At 40.5% G+C, this 25,308-nt stretch overlaps 1 protein-coding gene and 1 long non-coding RNA gene across 7 annotated transcripts in view; one reads left to right on the top strand and one right to left on the bottom strand.

The window, feature by feature from the left end:
* CHD1 (chromodomain helicase DNA binding protein 1) overlaps positions 1–22,893 on the bottom strand; it is a 73,553-nt gene extending 50,660 nt beyond the window's left edge. The window contains exons 1-2 of one of the 2 annotated variants that reach the window (XM_077863473.1): positions 22,469–22,893; positions 20,298–20,488 (exon numbers count right to left, since the gene is read on the bottom strand). In XM_077863473.1, coding sequence (XP_077719599.1) covers positions 20,298–20,350 — 53 coding nt within the window. In that variant the 5' untranslated portion in view covers positions 20,351–20,488; positions 22,469–22,893. The remainder of the gene's footprint in view (positions 1–20,297; positions 20,489–22,468) is intronic. The other variant, XM_077863483.1, reaches the window with a different exon arrangement.
* On the top strand, positions 22,513–25,013 carry LOC144292726 (uncharacterized). Of its 5 annotated transcripts, none has more exons than XR_013360072.1 (3): positions 22,513–22,788; positions 23,942–24,058; positions 24,206–25,013. It is a non-coding gene; the product is annotated as an uncharacterized LOC144292726 (long non-coding RNA). The 5 variants fall into 5 exon arrangements; XR_013360065.1 differs by lacking the exon at positions 22,513–22,788 and adding an exon at positions 23,154–23,265; XR_013360066.1 differs by lacking the exon at positions 22,513–22,788 and adding an exon at positions 23,334–23,692.
* The last annotated feature ends 295 nt before the right edge of the window (positions 25,014–25,308 follow it).

The following is a 25,308-nucleotide window of genomic DNA, read 5'->3' as shown; positions in this document are numbered from 1 at the left end:
TTGGCTCTGAGTACACTACGTAAGCATCACTGTGATAGTGTTTTTGGTATCCTAATTTTCATATTTTACTCTATGTTTCTAGAGTGTTGGGATCAACTTGTTGCCTGCCCTTTGTATGCCAAACACCAAACGAAGAGCTCAGTATCTCAATGGGTGGATGGACGTATACAACAACAAAAAAGTCAAGGACAGATATGGGTTCAAATTCTTATTTAAAATTCACAAATATAATCTGCCTACAAGAAATATTGCTGAGCTCCAGCTAATGTTTACTTATTTAGGTAATAACCAATACATATGAACTTTTATACAATAAGTCACTTAAAGAGTTAATTACCCTTATTATTTATATTAAATCCCACTAGCACATTAACAGTGCTAGATTAAAAGAAACACTGTATTCTTTTCCTCACCTTTCTCAATTTACAAAATAAAACCCACCATAAGTTTATGGGCACTTTGATAAAATTGTTTTCTGAGGGTAAATTAAATAGAAATACAACATTTAAAAAATAAAATAGTAATTCAAATTAAAGTCTCTATTCAGGCTTATTTTTACATTCCACTTCAAATATAAACAAGAGAGCAATATAATGAATTACCATATACCTAAAAACCGGCTTCACAATTACTCTTACCAGTCTTGTTTCAAATAACCTAGCTTCCCAAACACAATCTCAGGCATTTTAAAATTTTACCCATAAATACTTAAGTAGGACAAATAAAAAGAAACCAACACTATTTTTAAATATCCACAATATCAGTATCATACCTTTAAAATATCACCTACTCATGAATTTTAATATGAAATTAAATAATATTAAATATCTAGTTCAGTCTGTTTAGTCATGATTTCATTCCTTCCACTAACTGCACTTCAACCTAATTTTTTAAAGTCTCTTTCATTTTTTAAAGTTATTTAAATTCCAGTTAGTTAATATACAATATAATATTAGTTTTAGGTGTATACTATAATGATTCAACACTTCTAAACATCACTAAGGGCTCATCACAAGTGTCCTCCTTAATCCTCATTATCACCTGTTTTACCCATCCCCCCCCCACACACACACAGCCTTTCTGGGAACCATCAATTTGTTCTCGATGTTAAAAGTCTGTTTCTTGGTTTGCCTTTTTTCCTTTGCTTGTTTTCTTAAATTCCACATATGAGTGAAATCATATGGTATTTGTTTTTCTCTGACTCTTTAAGTTGGCTTCATTATTTTGACAGTTCCCTCTTCCTGTTTTCTCTTGCAATTTATTTTGTGGAAGTTTTGTGGTAGTTTTTCCTGCTTTCTTAGATTTAACTTACGAAAACCCTGTAGTATTAACATTATTTTTGTGGCCCTTGTATTTCTGGTAAACTCTTAGACCAAGAGACTCAGAGTAAAATTCAGCTTTTCTGAGCAAGAATATTTTTTGAGTTGTGGACTTCTATCAGAAGAAACTTTCAAGTCTGGTTGTCTCTTTCCAAGTGAGGCTGGTTGAGCTGCGGCATTTTCTGCCTTATCTATTCACTACACAGTTCCCTACAAGCTCTCAAGTTTTAACAGCCACTGATCATGATGGCTTTATCGCCTATTGTTTAGAGACAGTAAAATGGTGATATTATATCATTCTTCATTTACCCATTATATAATTTCTTCATTATTAATAGATGGAATACTTTTATAATGATAAATTTTCTCTCGTATTTGTTATTCTTGAGATACAGTTCATACACGAAAGCCATTTCCATTTCTTTTCCTTGTCAGTTTTGTCAAATTGCTGGCATCCTTTCAAACTTGATCAATAATTTTTATGTCTCACTAATGCATAGATTTGAATTATCTGATGAGTTTTAATCCACTGTGTCACTATTGATGTTCAAATTGTCCCATCTTTAGCCAAAATGAAACTCTTTATTAGTTCCGGAGTCCTTCTGACAAGAACTGAAGTGGTCTTTGACAGCTTCCTCACTTTCTGGTTTGACCAGAAGAACCAGGCTCATCCAGTATATTTCTTGTTTCAGTATGTAACTTGGGCATTTCATCAAAAACCCCTGCTTCTGTTTAGATTAGAACTTAAATTGCAATCTGAGTACTAGGTGAGCCGATTACTATGGGATCTGACACTGTTTTTAATGGAATGGTGTAGAATAAATACTTTGAGAGACAATGCATTAAGAATTTATACTACCAATTCCAATTTAATGGCAAACCAATTTAACTGGTTTTTATTTCTTTGGTTTTATGTTTATAGTATCACTTTGATTGAGTTTTTTTTATTCCAAATGACTTTAACAAAATTACTGCTTATCTTAGAATTATGTAATAGTTTCAAAATAATACCAATATTATTAACAATATGATTATCAAATGTTAAGATTTCTTTACAATTCTTTTTGTCCTTCAGGAATACTCACTCCTAGAATCAAATTATTGCTCTAAAGTCAATGAAATAATTTATTTCTATATAGCCACCAATTTGGTATACTTAGCATCATTTGTTTTTCTTAAACAAAGTGCTTTTCTAAAAAAGCATTTTAGAAACTGCTTTTTATTCATTTCTATTTAATCTTGCTTTATTATTTACTTGGATCCAACTTGAGGGCTATAGAAGTTATAGTCAAAACCTACTTTCCATCCTTGTCTCCTCTACACTATATCCTCTCTCCCCTATAGTTTTTTTTTTTTTAAGTTTTACATTTATTTTCCCTTTTCTCAATATAAGAAAATTATGAGGGACGCCTGGGTGGTTCAGCGGTTGAGCACCTGCCTTTGGCTCAGGGCATGCATGCTCCTGCGGTCCCAGGATCAAGACCCATATCCCACATCAGGCTCCCTGCATGGAGCCGCTCCTCCCTCTGCCTACGTCTCTGTCTCTCTCTTTATGTCTCTCATTAATAAATAAATAAATTTTAAAAAATTATGAATAAAGATAAATGCTTGTATCCTATTTCATAAATAATCACTAACATTTACACACTATTAAATGTTATATATATTGTATTCTGAAGATTATTTCACAGCAGCAGGTATGTTCCCCCTTCCTTTATGCAGCTGTACATATTTCATTTCGTAGATACATCACAGTTTTAACCTGTCCCTCAATGATGAATATGCTTTGTTTCCATTCCTATGATACCACAGTGATACAAAAATATGGCCCCTTTGCATGTATCTATCTATGGCAGCATATCTTGGGCTGCTATTTATCAACCAATATGGCAGCATATCTTGGGCTGCTATTTATCAACCAATATAAACATATCTGCTGGAGCACCTAGGTGGCTCAGTTGAGCATCTACCTTTGGCTCAGGTCGTAATCTTAGGGGGGTCCTAGATTGAGTCCCGCCATCTGCTCCACACAGGGAGCCTGCTTTTCCTTTTCCCTCTGCCTATGTCTCCGTCTTTCTACGTCCCTCATGAATAAGTAAGTAAATAAAATCTTTAAAAAAACAAAACAAAAACATATCTGCTTTGAAGTGTTAAATTTATAATCATGTAGGACCCAGATCTTGATAGCTAAGTATTATTCCATACTTAAATGAACTCAGTCTTTTGAGAAATGGCAGACTCTAGGGACAGAGAAAGTACAAGATAAACCTAAATTATCTTGCCATACCAAAAAGCAAAATACAGGAAGGAAGGGAGGGAGGGAGAATATCAAAAGAACAGGGGGGAAAAAAATAAAAAAGGACACAGGAGCCAACCTGAAGAAGCTTTCACTGGCCAAATCTGATCTGAGCATCAAAACAGACCATAAAAGGTTATTACCCAGTAAATAAAACAAGAATCCTTGAGTCCATGCTGATGGCAGGTAGGTAGACAGGGAGAAAGACAGGGGAGGATTCTGATAGGACTCTGAATGCCAAGTGATTAATGTGACCAGGAGAGCAGTGTTAGAAAATTACCATTTTGCAATCACCATAGAAAACACTGGTTTGGGCAAGGATCATCAGGACATGCTAAATCTGAGAGTCTGATGAGTAAGATACTTGCACAGTCTCAAGGCATCTTCTCAGAAATTCCTTTTTAGTGTACTAGATAAATGTGAAACCAGTTAAAAAACCAGATACCACCTTGTCCTGGTAATCAAAACTCACGCATCAATAGGGATGGACAGGAAGACAATATGAGCCTCTAGATATACCTTTGAGAAAGACACATCACCATTTACACAGTATTCCAGCCAGGACACAACCTTTGAGAAAGACACATCACCATTTACACAGTATTCCAGCCAGGGATACATATGGTAGGAGATGCATAACTTGGATCTAATTGTAAATGAACATAAGTCCAAATTGAGAAACATAACCTATAAAATAAGTAGCCTACCATCTTCAGAACACTAATGTCACGAAAAACAGAGGAAGTGTTCCAGATTAAAGGAGATTCTTCAGAGGGGACCTGGGTGGCTCAGTTGGTTAAGCGTCTGCCTTAAGTGTCTGCCTTGGTTAAGCATCTGCCTTTGGTTCAGGTCATGATCCCAGAGTCCCGGGATGAAGCCCCAAGGTGAGCCCTGAGTTGGGTTCCCTCTCCCTCTGCTGCTCCCCTGCTTGTGCTCTTTTCACTCTCTAAGAAATAAAATCTTTAAAAGGAGATTAAAGAGACATGATATGTGATCTTTGACTGGACCCTATACTGAAAATTGATTAATTAGGATGACTGACTACACTAAAATAATGATTGAAAGATTAAAGTACTATTATCAATGTAAATTTTCCTGAATTTAATAACTATACGTGGCTTACATAAAGGAGCATCTTTGTTCTTAGAAAATATATACTGAAGTGTTAATATGTAAAGGGGTATGATATCTGTAAAATGCTCTTGAAAATTTCAGGAAAAATAAATATGTATTACATATGAATCATGTATATAGATATACATGTATAAAGGCAAAAAGTTAACAAATAGTGAATCTGGGCAAAAGATACACAAAGACTTCCATGGTACTATTTTTGCAAATTTTCTGTATTCTTCACGAGTACCCCTCCTCTATTCATCCTTTCCTTCTCCATTTGAGTTTTTCTAGATCTCCACCCTGAGATCACATAAGACACCCACCAGGATTATCTGGTACTTAGTACATGCTTAACGTAAGCTAGTTGTATTGTAGAAGTGTTATTACTTAAGTCTATCCCTACTCTCTAGAACTCTGACAGACTTTAAAAACATGTGAATTAATAAACAGTTAATACTCCCATTTCTCTACTTTTCATTCAAAATATCATAAGCCTAAATCTTTCACAAATTTTCTTGTGCTTTCTTCCCAGTTTCTCTGCCTCTACTTTTCTTCTTTCAATTTTTTTCTTCTTTTCTCTGCCTCTACTTTTCTTCTTTCAATTTTTTTCTCTAAATCGTCTAACTTAAAATTGTTACGGGAAAAATAATTTTGAAGAATCAGAATATCTAGAACACTCAACACTAGGTCCATTTCTGATATGGTAACAATTATCCACATCCAAGCAGCACTGGTTCCTTCCAATGATACATATAATCACCAAATCTCTAAATAATCTTTACTCGTCACCGCCCCCCCAAAAAAATATCTTATACCCAGACAGCTTCATTCATTCATGTTATCTCTGCTTGACCCTTATGGCCCATTCTCTCTCTCATTTATGGTCTGGTTTAGACAAAATTTAAAATTGTTCTTCAGAGATTTCAAAATCTCTTCCTAACTATATTCTAATTTATCCTCACATCAACAACAAAAGTGTCCTTGAAGGCACATAGAGGAAGTTTTTCTCGAGTCTTTCTAAAGGAGGAAATCTTCTGGGGTCTCAACTTTAAGGAGACTTAATTCCCTAGTCAAATACTTAATTCCAACCTCAGCCTCCTGTCCAGAAACCCTGTATCCCTCCGAATATCCCCTGTCCTGCCATGTTTGCTCAGAGCTTACTGTTCCTTACCGCTGGCTTCAAGGTCCCTTCTGTTCCTGGCACATAAAAGTTTTTTTCTGAAGTTCAGCAATGGATCTATTTTTTGCCCATTTGCACTATTTTATTAAGGATTTTCATGGTTTGCGGGTAGGAAGTACTTTACAAGAGTTCATGTTAGCTCAGCCTTGCAGGATAAAATAGCAACATCTCCTTGCTCTGCACTCAACTCTCTGCTCAAATTAGTTCTCTAAAGAAAACACCAAGACTTACAATGGGTATGTGAGAACATATTCTCAAGTGAATAAACAAAGATTCTTCTATATTACAAGAAAATAATGTTCAAGTACTTTTTCCTTTGTTATCACAGGAATTGGAAACTATGTCTACAACGGGACATAAAGGAAGAATGAATAAAATAGTGAATGATCTAAGAAAACGGTAACAATGAGTAGCTGCTTTCCTTGCCATCAGATCAGTGAGAGAAGAAACTGGCCCTGATAAAGGGACAGGAATAGACTAAAAAAGCCAAGACAGTGTTATTGGAAGGGGAAAAAAAGAGAAAGTATTATAGGAGTGGGCGTGAAAGTACCAAGGAGTAATGAAAAGAACCTCTCAAAACAACACTAAGGAAGAAGACAAAGACTGTGTATTCAAACATTATATATAAATTAGACTGCCTATATCAAAGGCTTACATCAATGATTTCTCATTTTAATTCTATTAAATAATGTATTTACTTTTGTCCCTAAGACATCAAGACTTTCTTTCCAGTTTATCCCATTTCCCTACTTTATCACTTTCAAATTGTTTTTAAACCGGTAGTAGGAAGGATTAGACTCGGAGGTAGGGGAGGAAGGCTATTGGACACACTAATAAAAGGTAAACTGATTTCCCACAGAAATATTAATAGAAGGTTGACAAACTTGACAAACACAGTAATATATAAACAAACAAATGTGTTTACTATTCTAAGGAACAAATATATTGCACTAAATTCTCACGTCATGCCTTGTTCCCTCCCCCTGATTACTGTTTAAGAGTCAGTATCATTCAAAAGGACTTCTTTGGAGTTGTGAAAGAATTTTTAACAGACACTCATGGGGGAAATTCAGGGCTAAACTGATGAGTGCTCTGAAGTTCAACCCTAACTTATTTTTCCCTGGCTTTCTAGCTCCTTCTTCTCATTGTTATTATATTTATGTAGGTACACCCCATTAGGCCTCAGGCTTCTGCGACATGGGAATAAACATACTTAAGGATTATTATCAAGATTTAAAGCATACAATCTGGCATATTATAGAAATTCAATACCGACAGCTATTAGAAATTTTTTTAAAAAGGTCTTTTTACTGAGTTTAAGATCAGAATCATTACATCAAGGTCTATTCTAGTGGTTCTTTGGACTGTCATAACTGTAAGTATAAATATATAAAATGCCTATGAACAAAACCTACAGATAAATTTTTTAATACAAATTGCTTAATTAAAAAGGAGAAGATATGGTGGTTACTAATTGGTGCTTTCTGCCAGATCCTGAGTTCTCATTTAATTCTTTCAATTTCATTTAATAAATAAACAGGCTTAAAGAAGGTTTAAGTGAAGAAACCAAATACTAATACTATGATTTAAAAAAAAGTGTACAAATTTTGAATACCTATGAAGAAATAAAAGAAAATATAGAAAAATGAAAGCCACTAAATTTTTACCATGATAGGTGTGATTTAAATATAACATTTCTTTATATTTGTGCCATATGTTTGTTATCTACTTGCTCCTCCCCCCCCTCACCCAGTATCCATTTTGTTTGCCCTTTAGTAGTACAGAACTGTCCTCCAGCTTTCACTGGTATATGTCCATCCAGCTGAAGATTAGATTTCTCAGTCTAGCTTTCAGCTAGATGTGGCCATGAGAAGAAGTTCCAACCAAAGGGATATGGCTAGAAGTGATAAGGGATTTTAACATCACAGCTTAAATAAAGTGGTTTGCCTTAAATCCTCCCCGTTTTCTTCCTGCTGGCTGAAAATGACAACTAGCAGACCAAGAGAAACCATGTATTAAGATTAAGAAGAGCAAAGCTGTCCCACTAGTCCCAGTACCTAAATAACCTCAGGGGGTACAGCTCACTTATCTGAGAGTGAAAAAGAAGTTAAACTATTTGAGTCTCTGTGTTTTGAGGTTTCCAGTATATAAAACACTCTACCTGGTTCTCTAACATATTATAACAATGTTTATGCAATTAGCATTTTTGAAAGAATAAGTTCGGGCAGCCCGGGTGGCTCGGCGGTTTAGCACCGTCTTCAGCCCAGGGCATGATCCTGGAGACCCAGGATTGAGTCCCACATCAGGCTTCCTGCATGGAGCCTGCTTCTCCCTCTGCCTGTGTCTCTGCCTCTCTCTCTGTCTCTCATGAATAAATAAAAAAAAATCTTAAAAAAAAAAAAAAAAAGAGTAAGTTCTGTACATGGATAACACGAATTCACTGGCTCATCTCTTCAACAAACAAAAAAGTACCGAGCAAGAATCTCTAAGCAGAGACAAAATATCATGGGAAAAAGTGAAAGTGATGAGAATCAAAGATATAAAGATAGACTGATACCTGATTAAAGAACTAGAGATTAAGGAAATGGAATCAGGGGCAAGGCCATTTATGGAGGGAGTGATTTTTAGAACTCAGCACTGATAGTATTCCCTATGCTTGTCATTCTGGAGAATGATTCCTCTCTGAAGCAACTGATAAAACTTTCCACTCTAAGATTACTCAAAAATATCATATTCTTTATGTGACCTTCTCCAATTTCTCCAGGTGCATCACTGTTCCAACCTACACGTTCACAATATTTTGCTCATGTTCTTAGAAATGCCTCCACAACACTACAATTATTTGGTATATGTACCTCTCTTCTAACTACATCCTGGAATTCATTAAGTCAGGGGCTTCATTTTAGTTGTTTTTATAGACCATTATTCACTTTAACAGGACTAGAGAAACAATATGGAAATTTGTAGGTATTGAGAAAATACTTAAAACTAAAAAAATGAACTAGTGGCCAAAGGCCAAAAACTTTTCGGACTATGGCAAATATTACATTTTATATCATAAAGCTGTATAGACATACACACACATGCACACATAGGCATAAAAGTTTGATGAACCAGTATTCTCAAAAAGACATATTGTATTTTTTATCGTAGTTTACACTACTGTCTTAAAGAGGAGCTGATCGTAATCCTTTAACATTCTGCAACTATTTAAAATGTATTACCCTAGAATAGTCATTTAAAAAGTGAGAAGAGGGACGCCTGGTTGGCTTAGTGGTTGAGTATCTGCCTTTGGCTCAGGTCGTGATCCCAGGGTTCTGGGATCCAGTCCCACATCAGGCTTCCCATAAGGAGCCTGCTTCTCCTTCTGCCTATGTGTCTGCCTCTCTCTGTGTCTCTCATGAATGAATGAATGAATGAATGAATGAATGAATAAAATCTTTTAAAAATAAATAAATAAAAATAAAAAATGAGAAGAGCTCAGCTAGATGATAATAAAATCAGACTACCTGTAAATTCTGTAAAATTACATTGTATTAAAATGTTATCCACGAAGAGCTCAGCTAGATGATAATAAAATCAGACTACCTTTAAATTCTGTAAAATTACATTGTATTAAAATGTTATCCACCTTATCTTTTATTATAAACCATCAAATAAATATCAAAGGTTTGAGAAAACCTAGAATGTATCCATCCATCTGTATGTATGGTTCTGAAAACCAACTAACGCCAAAACAGCAACCCAACAGTTCCTTTTAGCATTCTAAATTACCAATCCAAGTCAATATTCTACTATAAACTCAAAGTACAGTATGCTTCTACCACCTTAAAGCCTCCAACTGAAATTGAGAATAAAACTGCTCTGACTAGATGCTAAAAAACGGTCACATTTAGCATGACTAATTTCAAAGATGACTGGGTTTAGTCGTGTTTAAGAGGTGAAGACAGTAAACTCAAAAGTTTCTCTAGTAAACATTCAGGGAATCAGATGAGAAATAAAGGCTACTAAATATACATTTGAAAGGCATTAAACAATAGTTTCATAAAATAGATATAACATTTGTTGTAATATCAAGAACAATACAAATCTCTAAGCCGATAATTTTGTTTCTTTTGTTTCTTTTTTTTTCTTTTTTTTTTTTTTTTAGATAGGGGAGGGGGGTAACAGGGGGAAGGGGACAGGGGGAGAGAGGGGGAAGGAAAGGGGGAAAGAGAGAGAGAGATGGGGAAGGAGTAGAGGGAAAGGAAGAGAGAGAATCATAAGCAGAATCCATGCCCAGTGAGGAGCCCAACTCCCGGCTTGATCTCACAACCCTGAGATCATGACCTGAGCCAATACTGGAGTCAGACATTTAGCGGTCTGAGCCACCCAGGTGGCTCCTCTAATTCTATAATTTTTAGTTGTAACACATAGACAAAGCTTAACTGATGACATTTATGTTTTCCCCATTACATTACCTATCATGCAAAAGTTTAACTTATCTAGAAACTTTATTTCTTTTTTTAAGATTTTATTTATTTACTCATGAGAAACACAGAAAAAGAGAGGCAGAGACATAGGCAGAGGGAGAAGCAGGCTCCACGCAGGGAGCCCGATGTGGGACTCAATCCCGGGACTCCAGGATCATGCCCTGAGCTGAAGGTAAATGCTCAACCACTGAGCCACCCAGGTGTCCCAAGAAACTGAATTTCAAAATAATCTTCAAAATAATTGAGTGGAAAAAATAAGAATAATAATTGAGTGGGAGGATTTAGAGACTAAACTAGACTGGCCGTGAGATAAAACATGAAGTTAGATGATGTGTACGTGGGGGTTCATTTTACTGCTCTCACTACTTTTGCACATGCTTGAAATTATCATCCACAACTTAAACACTAATAATAAAATAAATGTCTATCTTTAAAAAGTTCCGTTTAAAAAATTTGATTAATTTGTTTTAAAAAAAGATGTTTGAAATATGTATACACTTTTTATTATTTTAATGAATACAGTTGCAAAACAACCAAGTTCCCAACACTGTATGCTTTACTTTCTAACAAAGTTATATGTGACTTGATATTTCATCAGTCCGCAGTATGCATGGGAGTGTGCTGCTACACATAACAACCACCTCCATTTACTGTGAGCCATTCGATTAAAAAAAAAAAAAAAAAAGCAAAATCATCAATGTAGTATAATATGACTAACATAAGCTACTGAACACTGAACACTAGGGTCAATCTTTTGTTATAAAGTACAGGCTAAAAATGGAATAAAGACATTATTTACATTTTTTGTACCCATATACAACTGTAAGTCTTATAAAGTTTCCTTTCAGATTAAACTTCTCCCCTTTATTAATGCAACATTTACTCAACTAGAAATGGAAATACTGTAACGGTTGCATCAAATGGCAATAATCATACTATAATTAACTTCAAGCACAAAAAGAATAGTCTCTTTTCAGAGAATTTAGACTGCAACTACACTCTTGTCTAGTGGCCCCATTCCTCCACATAATAACTCTTTAGCACAGTATTTACTGCCATCTAACATCATTTTCCCGGGTATAAAAGTTACTCTTTGCTTTTTTGCCTAAGCCTGTCAAAATACCTTACCATCAAAAAAGTCACATTATCAGAACTTTTAACATGCATAAAATCTAAGATCACCCAGGTTTTACGTACCTCTTTTAAAAACACCACCAAATTTCATTCTGACATTGGGCTTGATATAGAAACTGTTTACCTTATGATCAGTGACTCCCACTTTTCAACTGCTGCACACTATTACTTCTTTGTATTAACTATAATTTGGTATTTTTCTTCACTGTAAGTCTAATAGGAAAACCTCCAATTTTAATATCTCATGCAATCTACTACAAAGTAGTTGCTCAATCATCTAAATTAAGCATCTGAGGACAGAGAACTGTACCTCTGAAAGCAGCAATGAGAGATGTGAAATAGCTAATATGAATGGTTCTCATTTAAGAAAAGAACTCCCCCCCACAAAAAAAAGAAAAGAGCTCCCCACTTTTTTTTTTTTAAGATTTTATTTTATTTATTCATGACAGAGAGAGAGAGAGAGGAGAGAGGCAGAGACACAGGCAGAGGGAGAAGCAGGCTCCATGCAGGGAGTCCGACGTGGGACTCGATCCCAGTCTCCAGGATCATACCGCAGGCCGAAGGCAGCACCAAACCGCTGGGCCATCGGGGCTGCCCCCCACTATTTTTATGGTTTATGTCTCATCTCTGAGATACTGGAGACACTGGATGCCAGAAGCCAGTACGGTTTAGCCAGAACTTTTCATGTTTCCGTACTTTATTCTCAATGATAACTTTTTTTTTTTTTTTTTTTAAGATTTTACCTATTTATTCATGAGAGACACACAGAGAGAGGCAGAGACAAGGCAGAGGAAGAAGCAGGCTCCCTGCGGGGAGCCTGATGCAGGACTCGATCTCAGGACCTCAGGATCACGACCTGAGCCAAAGGCAGATGCTTAACCACTGAGCCACTTAGGTGCCCCTCAATGATAACTTAGAACTCAATCTATCCACAACAAAGAACTCTCAAACGCAGTTTAACATTTACTTAAAGTTGACTTTTGACTAAGGAATCACCTCATATCACAGTGACTGATAATATACCTTTAACAGCAATGTTCTCAGTCATTCATACATAAGAACTTGATTCTGGTACAATAAATTTCTAGAGTATCTCTCTCTTTAAACGTGTGGTTCTGACCAGTAGTCCATTCACATGAGTAATATTCTCTCAATGAATGTTGCATTTAGTCAGCTATCCTTCCTTACCTCTCCTTCCTTCACTTGGGACCAAACCGTACACTGACTTCAGCATAACACTGAGTAACGTCAGACTGAAGAACTGCAAAGCGAGCATGTCCAACACATTCTTTATTAGGAAACTTGCACTTCTTCACTGGGGGAACTATGACCTCTGTAAAAACCTTCCTTTCCAACCCACGTCTGAATATATGCTATTTGTTCTTCCTTTCTTTCCAAACTACATCATTTCTTACTATTAAGGTTACAAAAATTAAAGAGCTCCATGAAAACTTTCCAATAGCCCATTACATTACTCCAGTACTTTGCCCAATTCTATTTTCTTTCACCTCATTTGTATACCTATACGCTTCCATGAATTTGAATATGCTTACTCGATTGTGTGTTAAAACCAAGCTATTGCACTGTCACCTCTAAATCACAATAATCTTTTTTTTAAAGACTTTATTTATTGATTCTTGAGAGACGAGAGAAAGGCAGAGACATAGGCAGGAGAAGCAGGCTTCCTGCAAGGACCCCAGGATCACACCCTGAGCCGAAGGCAGACACTCAACCGCTGAGCCACCCAGGTGTTTCCATAATAATCTTTCTTCGTTAACATGGCAAAATACTGAATGGTTCCAGGCAAAAAGCTTCTCCTACATGCATATGAATTTAATATACATACAAATCTGGGAATCTAGTTAAAATGAAAATTCTGATTCAACAGATCTGGGAAAAAGAGGGGAACTTTTAGGGTGAAGGAATCACTCTGCACAGTAATGGAGTAGAGGACAACTGATTCTGTGCATTTGTCAAAACACATAAAACTGTACATCAGAGAGTAAATGTAATATATGCAACTTTAAAAAACCAACTCATGTGACTGAGGAACACAGAATGGAATGCAAATTGTGCCAAATGAATCTAACTTTATTACAAATTTATGACAACCGCATTGAAGAGGGTGGGAGGAAGAAGCTAACTTTAGTAACTTTTTAGAAAACAGTGTTTTGACTGGAAACTAAAAGTCTAAATATAATATGAACTGTATACTGTACATAAACACTATATTCTAGTTGACAAATATGTTTCTTCTGGGAGCATGGCCTAAAAATTCTCAAACTGCTTTACCTGTATCTGACCTTGTGGTGCATGATGGGATGGTGGATAGCAGGTGCCAAGTTTCTCTTTGAAGGAGACTGAAGTTATAAAGGAGAAGGAAGGTTATCATGAATCCTGCAGTACAGAATTAGAGTTGGAGACATCAGTATGAACTCATGTCTACCTCAACATGCATAATGATAGATACCGAAAACTAGAGATATGTAGATATGTTTAGTATATATACATATACTACCTAAGCTCTGTCTGGTTTTTCCACTAAGAGAACCTAGAAGTGATACTTGGGTAGCAACAAGTATACCCAGCACCCAAACCTTGGTTTCTAATACCCTTTTCTCCAATAAAAGGATCCAGGGCTCTTTAGAGAAATGGCTGATTCTAGGGCAAAAAGATAAGGAGTATATAAAAAGGATACAGAGGCCAACGTGAAAGACAACACCTGATGGGCAAGGCTAGAACAATCTGAGCAACAAAATACATAATGTACTGGATTATAACCCAAAGTAAACATATTCATAAACATAAGTCCAGGCTTATACAAATGAACGATTGAATGAATGAAGAAAAGACTTCTTTACAAAAGAATTCCTCTTAATATACATAGATACTCCCTCACAGCAGGAGATAGAACTTAATTCCAACCTTCCCCCCAACCATTTGAGAGAGGGCTAGACACAGTGACTTGCTTCCAAAGAATACAGTATGAAAAGAAAACAAGAGTAACTCAAAGTGGAGACCCCTGGCAAATATTATGTTAGCTAAGTGATGAAGATTAACATCAGTAATATCATGTGGATATTACCCTCCCCATACTACGTGACTACGTAAAAGAGCACTTTATCTCTGTGATATTCTAAACTGATAACCCCAGTTTATCCTAATTTAATCTTTTTTAAAAAAGATTTTATTTATTTATTGAGACAGAGAGAGAGAGAGAGAGAGGCGGGCAGAGACACAGGTAGAGGGAGAAGCAGGCTCCATGTTGGGAACCAATGTGGGACTCAATCCTGGGACTCCAGGATCACACCCTGGGCTGCAGGCGGCGCTAAACCGCTGCACCACGGGGGCTGCCCTATCCTAATTTAAAAACCTCAGAAAACATCCCAAATGGGGAATATTCTATAGGACACCTGGCCAGTACTTCTTAAGACTTAAGGAAATCAAGGAAAAACGGAAACTCTCACAGAACCAGAGGATACTGCACAGAGCTGACAACTTAAGGCAACATGGTACCCTGGATTGAATCCTGGAACATAAGTGGCATTAATGGAAAAACCAATGAAATCCAAGTAAAGTGTGGAATTTAGTTAGTAGTTTTTTTAAAAAAGATTTTTAAAAATGGCTATAAATCTGGTTTCCCCTTCTGGAGAGTAGGAATCATAATACTGCATACATCACGGGAGTTTTAAGGATGAACTGTGATAAATTCATGTAATACTCTGTGCACTATGTGTACCATGCCTGGCTCAGAGTAAGAGCTCAATCATCATCGCATGCCACATTATTTTTGTTTCAAGAGAAATGAAATGTACTCAACCTCTTGCTGGAATGGGCCAGGAGACCATCCTCTGGGGGTTCCCAGGGAAAAAAATAACAACAATAACAACAACAACAAAAAGTGGCAAGACAGTGAATGACTCCAGCCAAACAAGTTCATATACACACACACACACACACACACACGAATTTCACATGAACACATATCACACTTTGGAATCTTGTTAAAATGAGATTCTGATTCAGGCGGACTGGGGTGGGGCCCAAGGTTGTACATTTCCAACAAGCTCCAGGTGATGCCAATACCACTGGTCCCAGGGCCACAACTGCAGCTTGAACTTTTCAGTTTATGTATTTTTTTTAATTTTCTATAAAAAAGATAAAGTTTTTCCATCTATTCTTTATCTCTTCCCTGCAAAGAAATTTCCTTATTTTTAAATACAGAACTGTTACCAAATGTAACCAAGCAGTCACCAAGATCTTAAATAGCAACTACTTAAACAGTATAAAAAGGGGCAATTACACATTAACATTTGCCTCCACATTATCTCATGCCTATGTAGATAAAGTAATGTATCTGAAAGTCGAATCACATACAATTCTTTTACCCTTACCAGTCAGAAGTCTAAACACTTTCCAGTCACTAAATTAATCACAATCCTAAGAAATAGTATGAAAATTTTAGTTGAGTAAATTGTATTTGGAGAGTGTAACGTATTGCTAAAGCTCCTGCTCAATACCCTATTGAATTTCTAAAATGTTAAGATTCTAGATGATCTGAGATTATCACATACAGCATATTTGAGGGAAAAAAAAAAAACCTTAATAGGAATAGATGAAGTACATACAGAGCTGAAAAACAGGGATTAACAGCAAATGGTGTAAATGAGACATACTTTTCTGCAAATAATGACATCATGGGAAAATTTTAGAAACCAGTTTCCTTAACTCAATGATGTCTAGCCATTTTGGTTTTATGATTTCATGTTTTCCTGCCTTTCTTAAAATGCTTCTTAGCATAAACTTTTGAAATTTAAGAATAAACTGACTTTTTTTAAAAAACTCTGAGATAACTGCAAAGTAAGCTTAGAAAAATACCATTTTAACTGGCACTGCCTTTAAAAATTATTCAAATTTACTTAGGGAGAAAAACTGATTTTGATGACAACAAATCTTTCTGGTATGCGTGTACATAAATGCAACATTTCCAAAAATGGCATACCATAGTTTTCAACAAGACACTAACAAATAAATATATGGTAAAGAAACATGGCCTGTGTTCGAATTAACTTCGACTTGGTGTTCCTTAAACTTAACAGGTCCTTTAGACTAAGGGGCTTCTCAAAGCCTTTTAAAGACCCTTAAGTTTTGGGATCCCTGGGTGGCGCAGCGGTTTGGCGCCTGCCTTTGGCCCAGGACGCGATCCTGGAGACCCGAGATCGAATCCCACGTCGGGCTCCCGGTGCATGGAGCCTGCTTCTCCCTCTGCCTGTGTCTCTGCCCCTCTCTCTCTCTCTCTCTCTGTGTGACTATCATAAATAAATAAAAATTTATTAAAAAAAAAAAAAGACCCTGAAGTTTTATAAAAGGAAATTTTCATTTAGAACATTTCCACTGATTATATTTCCTACTCACTGCTTAAGCAAAAACACTTTTAAAAAGTTCAGATCCAAAGAACTGTGAAGTATAAAAGGCCAACAAAGGTATCTTCTATAAGCCAAGAAAATTTGTGTGACATATAAAGTTCTTCTAAGTAAATATAAAAATTACACACATGTATATTTAAAACGTATTATAAATATATTAAATCAAGCACTGTTAACACTATGAAAAGCTACAAAGAAACAGAAGAATTCTAAGAATCAGGTCAATAAAGCCCAATTGCCAGCCACAGATTAACTATAAATGGTTAACTATAAATGGTTAAGACCATTGTGGCACATCACCAACAATTTCCCTCACTCTGTAAAAATTTTTCAAAGGCACTATATGTAGACGTTAATTAAAGTGATTCAAATAAATGATCAAATTCACAATTTTAGATTATCAAAAACCTAATCTATAGGCAAGAAGAGAAACTTTTCCAAGCATGAAGCATGTACTAATCCAAAAATTAGCAAAATGTGACTATGTAGTTCTGGTCTTCATCCACAAATCTATTCCTGGATTAAATCATCATTCAAGGGAACTTTATAATAAAAAGTCTAACCAGGATTTGGAAAGCTTATTTTTTTTTGTTTGTTTTTTCCTCAAATCCACACAGCCAGGAATCAGTACTTTGAAATCTTCCAACGGAATCTTTAGAAAGCTTTACTTCAGTTGTATAATAAACTCTGTGCTGAGTTTAAACTGATGTGCAGGTGCATCCTGACCCACATTTCTTAGTAAATAAGTTTCAAAATTGTCAGTTATAAGCCAAAGAGACATCTTCCTGTGTATTCTTTCTCCTTTCAGAGAATAGTCATAGACCATCTTTCCACACGGAAAAACATTTTTTAGTAGAAAGCTAATTATACCAACCAAAAATGTCAGACGACTTCTTAATTTTACTTCATTTCATAATGGAATTTCCACAAAGGGAAAAAAAAAAAATCTAAAGCAAAAATACATTTAAAAATTCTACCCAACAGAAATCAACTTTTACTTTAAAAACTATTTATGTCATTTAAAAGCAGAATATATTTTCCCTCCCTTCCTTCTATATTAATATTCATAGTTACTATAAGCTTTTTTTGTGGTGTGTTTTGTTTTTGTTTTGCAAGAAAATACCCCTATGTATAAGTTCACATCCTCAAGCACCATCTCCCTTCTCTATACTGCCCGAGTGTGAAAGCTCTGCCTGGGGGGCGGAAGGGTGGGGGTGAATGAGGGCTTAGGATTGGTAACAATGACAGTAGAGCAAAAGAAAAGGACAGTGTAAGAGCAATAAGGAAGAAAATGAAAGCAAATTAGAAGCACGCCTCCCTTCTGATAAACACCAAGGCAGTTGCAAGAACAAGATAACTTGACAACCACACTTCTCAAAAGCACATAAAAACCTATATAGTAGAAATAACTCAGAATAATTAGAGAATATAATTTGCAATTATTTTAAGTATGCACTGTAAAAGATTCCTTTAAGTAAATGTGATTTCACAGAGTTTAACTTTTTTCACTTATACTACCAAATCTAACTTACTACTCCCCTTTAGATATGGCAGCAAAATGCATAAAACAGTATTGGAACCAGTAAGGGCTCAGAATGTAACAGTTGAATACTCAAGTAGAAGATTTAGTCTCAAGAGTCTTATTTCCTATTTTTGAGAGTTTAGGTCCTGTGTTTCCTCTAGATATGTCTATTAACCATTTTGTTGCTCACTGACAAATAAATAAAAGAATGTGGACAACGTGACTCTTAATCACTTACTAGAGTCAATATGCCTGTAGAGATTTGAATCAAAGATGAGATTCAAAACTCTTCTAATTAGACTCTCAACTCTGGTGATTCTTGAACAACTGTATTATCCGAAACCTTATTATACTTTGTCAATTAAGTAACTGAATGTTTCAGTTCAATTCTTTTTTTTTTTTTTTTTTAAGTAGAGACCTCGTTCAGAGAACTAGTTAACGCAGAGCTGTCAACTCAGATTTTGTATGTAACATATAGACCAATACCTGTTCAGCTAAATAATGCTGCTTTCTATAACTGCTCCTATGTTATCTAAACAGTCTGCCCACAAAAGTTTATAAACTAAAGTACACCTAACAAGACCAGAAAAATACCAAGTTTAAAGTCAAATACTTATACCAATGTTTCCTTTTCTAGCCAGCATTTTTTCTGAAGTGCTCCCAAATGCCTGTATTTTCCTTTTTCTTGCCCATCTCATTTCTCTACCACTGTAATTAATGTTCCAGTTACACAGTATCCTATGGTATGTAAAACATGATGCTAATTGTAATAAACAAAATATTGAATGCTCATATCAGGAACTATTTTAAGCCCTTTACACATAACATATTCTCAACTTTAAATAAGATAAAAATACTGTAATTCCTATTCTGTAAGTGAAAAAAAAATCAAAACCTCAGAAGTAAAATAATTTGCCCAAATTTACACAAGTAATAAAAAGTAGAACTGGGAAAAGTAATCACGCAGTCTAACTCCGATGCTCACATTCCTGATCTCTACTGATTAAGTATATACAACTGCATGGACTCCATCAATGCGCAGATAACTCAAAATCTGGGGGTTACATAAAAATTTAAAGAGTCTTTGTGAAGAGGTTTCTTACATGTTAAAATAGCTTCATATGGCTTATTCTCATTAACTGTATCTTCTCTGCAAAGACATAGCCCAGGTAACTCATTCATATATAATGAAAACTCTACTTTAAAAAGAAAATTGGGGGAAAAAGGGTTGCAGTTATATTTTAACAAACATCCAGATTAGTGTTGTCCAAAAGTACTTTTGGAGGGAGAGCAATGTTTTCTATCTGTGCTACACATCATGGTAGCCATTAATCACATGTGGGTTTCCGCACTTGACATGCATCAAGTATGACTAACTGCGCTCTGAATATTTTGTAATCTTAAATAGTTTAAATAGCCACATGTGGCTAGTGGCTACTATATTGGACAGGACAGGTATAGAAGACAAAACGCCAGAAAAAAGGTGAGTTAAGAACTCCTTACTGTCTTTATTTGAAGAGTGCTCTAACAAAGTTATTTAAATGTCTCGTTTTACTTGCTCTATTTTCAATTAACTGACCCAAACAATAAAAACCAACAAAGAGACTTCAGAAACCTAAACTTTCTATATTTAAATTCTTCTTTGCGTATTTCAATGAAAAAAATAAAACCTGTATTATCAACAAAACTTCAGGTATCAGAAACGTTTTACTGTTTGGATAACTAAGAGGAAGAATCTGATCTGAAAACTCTGCCACCTACTAGGAAAACTAAAGAGTCATGTTAAGTTTTACATTCTCTTCCTAATAAATACTTGATAATAAAGTGCTTACCTTGATTCTCCACTACTGTTTCTAACACTTTCTTCATCACTGTGTCCATTCATTGTAAATATCAAGAAGTTTTAAAATATAAATCTTCTCAGTTTAAAAGATGAATACAAAAACGAACTCCTTTAACATCAAAAATTCACGGATGAATTTTCTCCAACATTCACAGGCTTCCTGGGCCCTTTCTGATTCACCTAAAAAAAAAAAAAAAAAATTGAGAAAGTAAGAAAATTTCTTGTAGAGAAAAAGATTAGTCAATCTATTTAGAGCTTACAAAAATCTGCCTCAGTCAGTTAGAGATGGTAAGGAAGGGGTAGGAAGGAGTCCTTCCCTCGAAATACTTAGGCTTCTATTAACTACAATCCTGACTAGGGACTAGAATTTAGCACCACGGCTTATTTCTGACAGAAGAAATTAAAAGTCTGTGGAGTGATAAAACTTTTAGAGTGACTGCAACTGTGTATCAATACACACATATACACATTACAGATAAATAGACAAGCACAGTCAAGTGGTAGTATGTAACCTGCATCCCAAGAACGGAACATGTTCTACCAAATGAAGTCTTATTGGTTACTTGGTCCAACAAATGAATGGAGCGGGGGGGGGGGGGGGGGGGGGGGGCATTACCTTTAATCAAGCGCTAATTCCTCTTACCAACAACTTCATACACTTAAGGGAGGGAAAGTTTCGGAAATGATCACGTAAGAACAGAGTAAAAGGTACCCTATACTTTCGGCGAAAAACGTACAGGTCAAAACAAACGTGTTCTCTCACAGGTAAACCGAGACCGGAGTGATAACATTTAAATAGCATTCATCCAGTCTGGTCTTGCAGAGGTTCCATTTATAAAAAAAGAAAGAAAGAAAGAAAGAAAAGAAAGGCAATAGAACATACAGTAGGATTCATCAAGAGGTGGGCTTGGGGTGGGTAGAAATCCCGAGCCAAGCAAGACACGGGCATCTGCACCTCTGGAGACAGCGGCGCACTGGAGAGTCACCTACGAGCCACCCGCGAATAAACAAAGGAGATCTCTGGCAGGGGAGGGAGAGGAAGACGCGGGGGAAGGAGACGTCAGATCCTTCCCCGGCCCCGAAGTACCGGGGCGGGCGGCGGGGCGCGGGCGCGGGGCTGTCCGCCGGCCTCCCGCTCCCACGGGCCCTTCCGGGGCCCGCGGGGCGGGGGGCGGGGGGCGGGGAGCGGGCAGCGGGCAGCGGGGAGCGGGCGCTGCCGGGCCGGCCGCCGCGAGTCCGCCTCGGAGCCCTCGGGGGAGCCCGGCGCGGGGGAGCCCGGCGCGGGGGACCCCGCGACACACGGCCACAGCCACAGCCACAAAGTGGCCCCCGCTCGCTCCGCGCGCCCAGGGCCCGGGTCCCCGCGGCCGACGGGCTTGGCCGCCGAACAATGACGCCGCCCGGAGCCGGGACCTCGGCCGCCCGGAGTCTGTCCCCGCCGACAAAGTTCGCAACTCCGCCCGCTCTCCCCGGCGGACTCCTCCTCGCCCTTCAAAATGGCTTTCCCCGCGCGTCGCGACTTCCCTTTCCCCCCGTCATCCTGCTCCCGCGGCCAGCGCCGAGCGCCGAGCGCCGCCGGGCCCCGGGCGGACGCGGCCGAACAATGACTCCCGCGGCCCCAAGTCGCTCGACCTCCCCGACCCTCCTCTCCGCGCCCGTCGCGCACCGGCCGCTCCGCCGCCGCTAAGTTTTCCGAGCGGCCCCGGCCCGGGCCCCGGCCCCGGACCCGGACCCGGCCCCGGACCCGGGGGCGGCCGCAAGCCTGCCCCGCCGCCCCCGCCGCCCGCCCGCCCGGGGCCTGCAGCCCGGTCCCAGGGGCGCGCTTCCCGCCTCAAAGTTCCCGCAGACCCGCCCCGCGCCCTCCCGGGCTCGCCCGGCCTCCCCCCGCCCGCCCGCCGCTCCCCACGTGCTGGGAGTCCGCGTCGCGGCGGGACCGAAGCCCCGGGCCGCCAGCCGCAGGCGGGAGGCGGGGAGGCCGAGGGGCCGAGGGGCCGAGGGGCCGAGGGGCCGGGAGGCCGGAGCTCCGCCGCCCCCGCCCGCCCGTCCGGCGCCGGGATGCGCCCGCCGCTCACACGCCCCCCGCGCGCCGAGCCCGTCAGCCCGGCCTCGCCCGCCGCCCGCCCCGCCACATCGCGACCCGCCCGCCGCCCCCTTTCTTACCGGCGGGCGTGCACGGCTCCGCGGGCGGAGGGAGCCGACCGGGCTCCGCGGCCTCCCCCGCGCCCGGGCCCGCGGTCTCCGCCGCCGAGCGAGTCCCCGCGGCTCCGGGCGTCTCGGGGTGAGCAGGAGTCCGTGAGGAGCAGGAGGAGGCGCAGGAGCAGCAGGAGGAGGAGGAGGGGGAGGAAGAAGGGGAAGGACAAGCCCCGGGCCGCCGCCGCCGCCGCCGCCGCCGCACCAACGCGCGATCCCCCCGCGGAGCGGATCCAACAATCAATTCATTATTGAAGCACCAACGGCGAGGAAGGCAGCACAGGCGACAAGTAACGAGCCGTCGTCGTCGCCGCCGCCGCCGCGGCCACGCGCGCGCTCCCGCTCCCGCCGCTTATCGGCTCCCGGCAGCCGCCATGACGCCGAGAGAGCGAGCGCAACCGCCGCCGCCGCCGCCGCCGCCGCCGCCGCCGCCGAGGTCGCCGTCGCCTCCGCCTCCCGCGCGACGTCAGCTCCTCGGCTCGCTCCCCGGCTCCACTGGGCGCGAGGCGGGCGGGCGCGCGCACGCCGGGCTCCTCGGGCGCGCGCGCGCGGGCGGGGGGCGGGGCCACGCTGCGGGGGCCGTCGGAGCGGGGGGGGCGGGAGGGAGGCTATTGGCGGCGGGGGCGCGCACGCGCGGAGGGCGGGGGCGCGCACGCCGGCCGCGCGGGGGCCGCCGGACTCTGGCCGCCGGGGCTCGCTCGGGCGCCCTCGCTTAGCGGCGGGGATTCGGTTCCGGGAAGCGGGAGCTGCGGGCTCGCTCCGCGCGGGTAGGGACGCAGCTGTCCCTCGGAACGGTTGCGCGAGGACGTCGCGGCGGAGGGACTGAGAGGCTCCCGTGGGAGCGGCGGGCTGCGGGGGCGGGGGCGGGGGCGGGGAGGGGGATGCTCAAAACGACGCGGGGGCTCGGGGCGCCCCGGGAGGGCCAGGCCGGGGTCCTGTGCGCGGTCTGGGGGCCTAGGCCTCGAACCCTGCTCCCGGGGGTCCCGACGGGGTGGGGGGCGGTGTGCATCCCACCAGGCGGCCTGGGAACGCGGCTGTCGGGCAACTGCGCTCCGCCCCCCCCGCCCCCGCCGCCTGCCCCGTTTCGGCGCCGGTGGCACCGGCTCCCGGCGGGGCCGCCCAGGAGCGGAGAGAGAGACCGGGCTGCTGCTGCCGTGACACCTCCTGCTCTGTGGAAAGGCTTTCACGGCCCTTGTAGGCGCCTGCCCGCAGGCGGGGAGGAGGGCGCGGTGCAGGCTCGCTGCACAAAAGCAGCTCCCGGGACGCTGCTGACTGTCCAGCTGGCCCGCTGCTACTTAGTTGGCGGTTTCTTGCATAACTGTGACTGCGGGTCTCAGTTACAACCCTTTTAAGGGTCGGAGGAAACACCCTTTCCAGCGTGGCGCTGCTGTCCGGCTTCACTCGTGTTGAGCGCATTCCAAGATTTTATTTATTTATTCATAGAGACACAAGACACAGGCAGAGGGAGAAGCAGGCTCCACGCGGGGAGCCCGACGGTGGGTGGGACTGGATCCCGGGACTCCAGGATCAGGTCCTGGGCTGAAGGCAGGTGCTAAACCGGTAGGCCACCCGGGCTGCCCGAAAGCATTTCTTTAAATCCAAATTCTTGTGGACTTTCTTCACCTGGCCCCCTGCCCCCCCCCGCCCCCCCGCAGTCCTTTGACTCAGGCCAGGTTAATGATCAAACTCTCTAATCGTTTTCTCCAGATTTGGTGCCAAGGCCCACCTTCCGAGGCAGAGGAGCGTGAATGTGGTAGCTGCGTTCTCAAAACGATCCTTTTCATCTCTTCGGAAATAACTCCTGTTTTAGTCCACCAGCTGCTGGAACAGTTTGGTTTAGAGGCCTCAGAGAGATCTCAAAACGTCATCCCAAGTATGTGGAAGGAAGTAGGGAAAGGCAAACAAGTACACATGGTCTGCTAAAATACATGTATATATATGTACATGTTTATCAATAAGTAGTAAAACAAAATGTAGCACTGCCCTCATTTGTAAAACGAGCTGTGCTCAGCCTCTTTTTCTTGTATCTTTTTTTTTCCTAATTACTAAATCACCGTAATGCTGGGTTGTGAAGAAGATTGTAACAAGTAATCCATTTTTGAAGTCCCGAAACGTAGAGACGAACTGCCAGTGTCTAATATTAAAGGTGATATTAATTCAAAATTAATGATGAAGGTGCCTTAACGATTGGGGCTTCCTGTGCCTCACACCAGTTTCTTTATTGGATTACTAGAGTGGTAAGTAAAAGGGAAAAGCCCCAAGAACACAGTAACCATGGCAGTTAAAGAATTCTGGAATCAGAAGAAGGATGCGGATGATAAAGTTGAATTATATCTGTACTACATTTTATCATCTCACAAAAAAAAGGATTGTACGAGTTACATGTGTGTTTTCTGAAAGCACATCACAAGCTTCTTAAACTGCCATTTGGATGTAATATACTACACGTAAACTCTGTAGACGCTTTTCTTGCAAAATAAGTCTTAGTAAATTTGAAATAAAATATTGAACCTTGGATATTTATATTTCCGTTAATATCATAATATTCCTTATGACTGCACAGAATTTTATAATTGCCGTTGAGAACGTGGAGAACTACAAGGTAAGTGGAAAATGGGAACAATCTTGCCAGTTTTTTAAAAGCTATTTTATTTATTTTTTTTAATTTTATTTATTTATGATAGTCACACAGAGAGAGAGAGAGAGAGGCAGAGACACAGGCAGAGGGAGAAGCAGGCTCCATGCACCAGGAGCCTAACGTGGGATTTGATCCCGGGTCTCCAGGATCGCACCCTGGGCCAAAGGCAGGC

The sequence above is a fragment of the Canis aureus genome, chromosome 2 (assembly GCF_053574225.1).
Source record: "Canis aureus isolate CA01 chromosome 2, VMU_Caureus_v.1.0, whole genome shotgun sequence".
Taxonomy (NCBI): Eukaryota; Metazoa; Chordata; class Mammalia; order Carnivora; family Canidae; genus Canis; species Canis aureus.
This window is presented reverse-complemented; position numbering and strand designations above follow the sequence as displayed.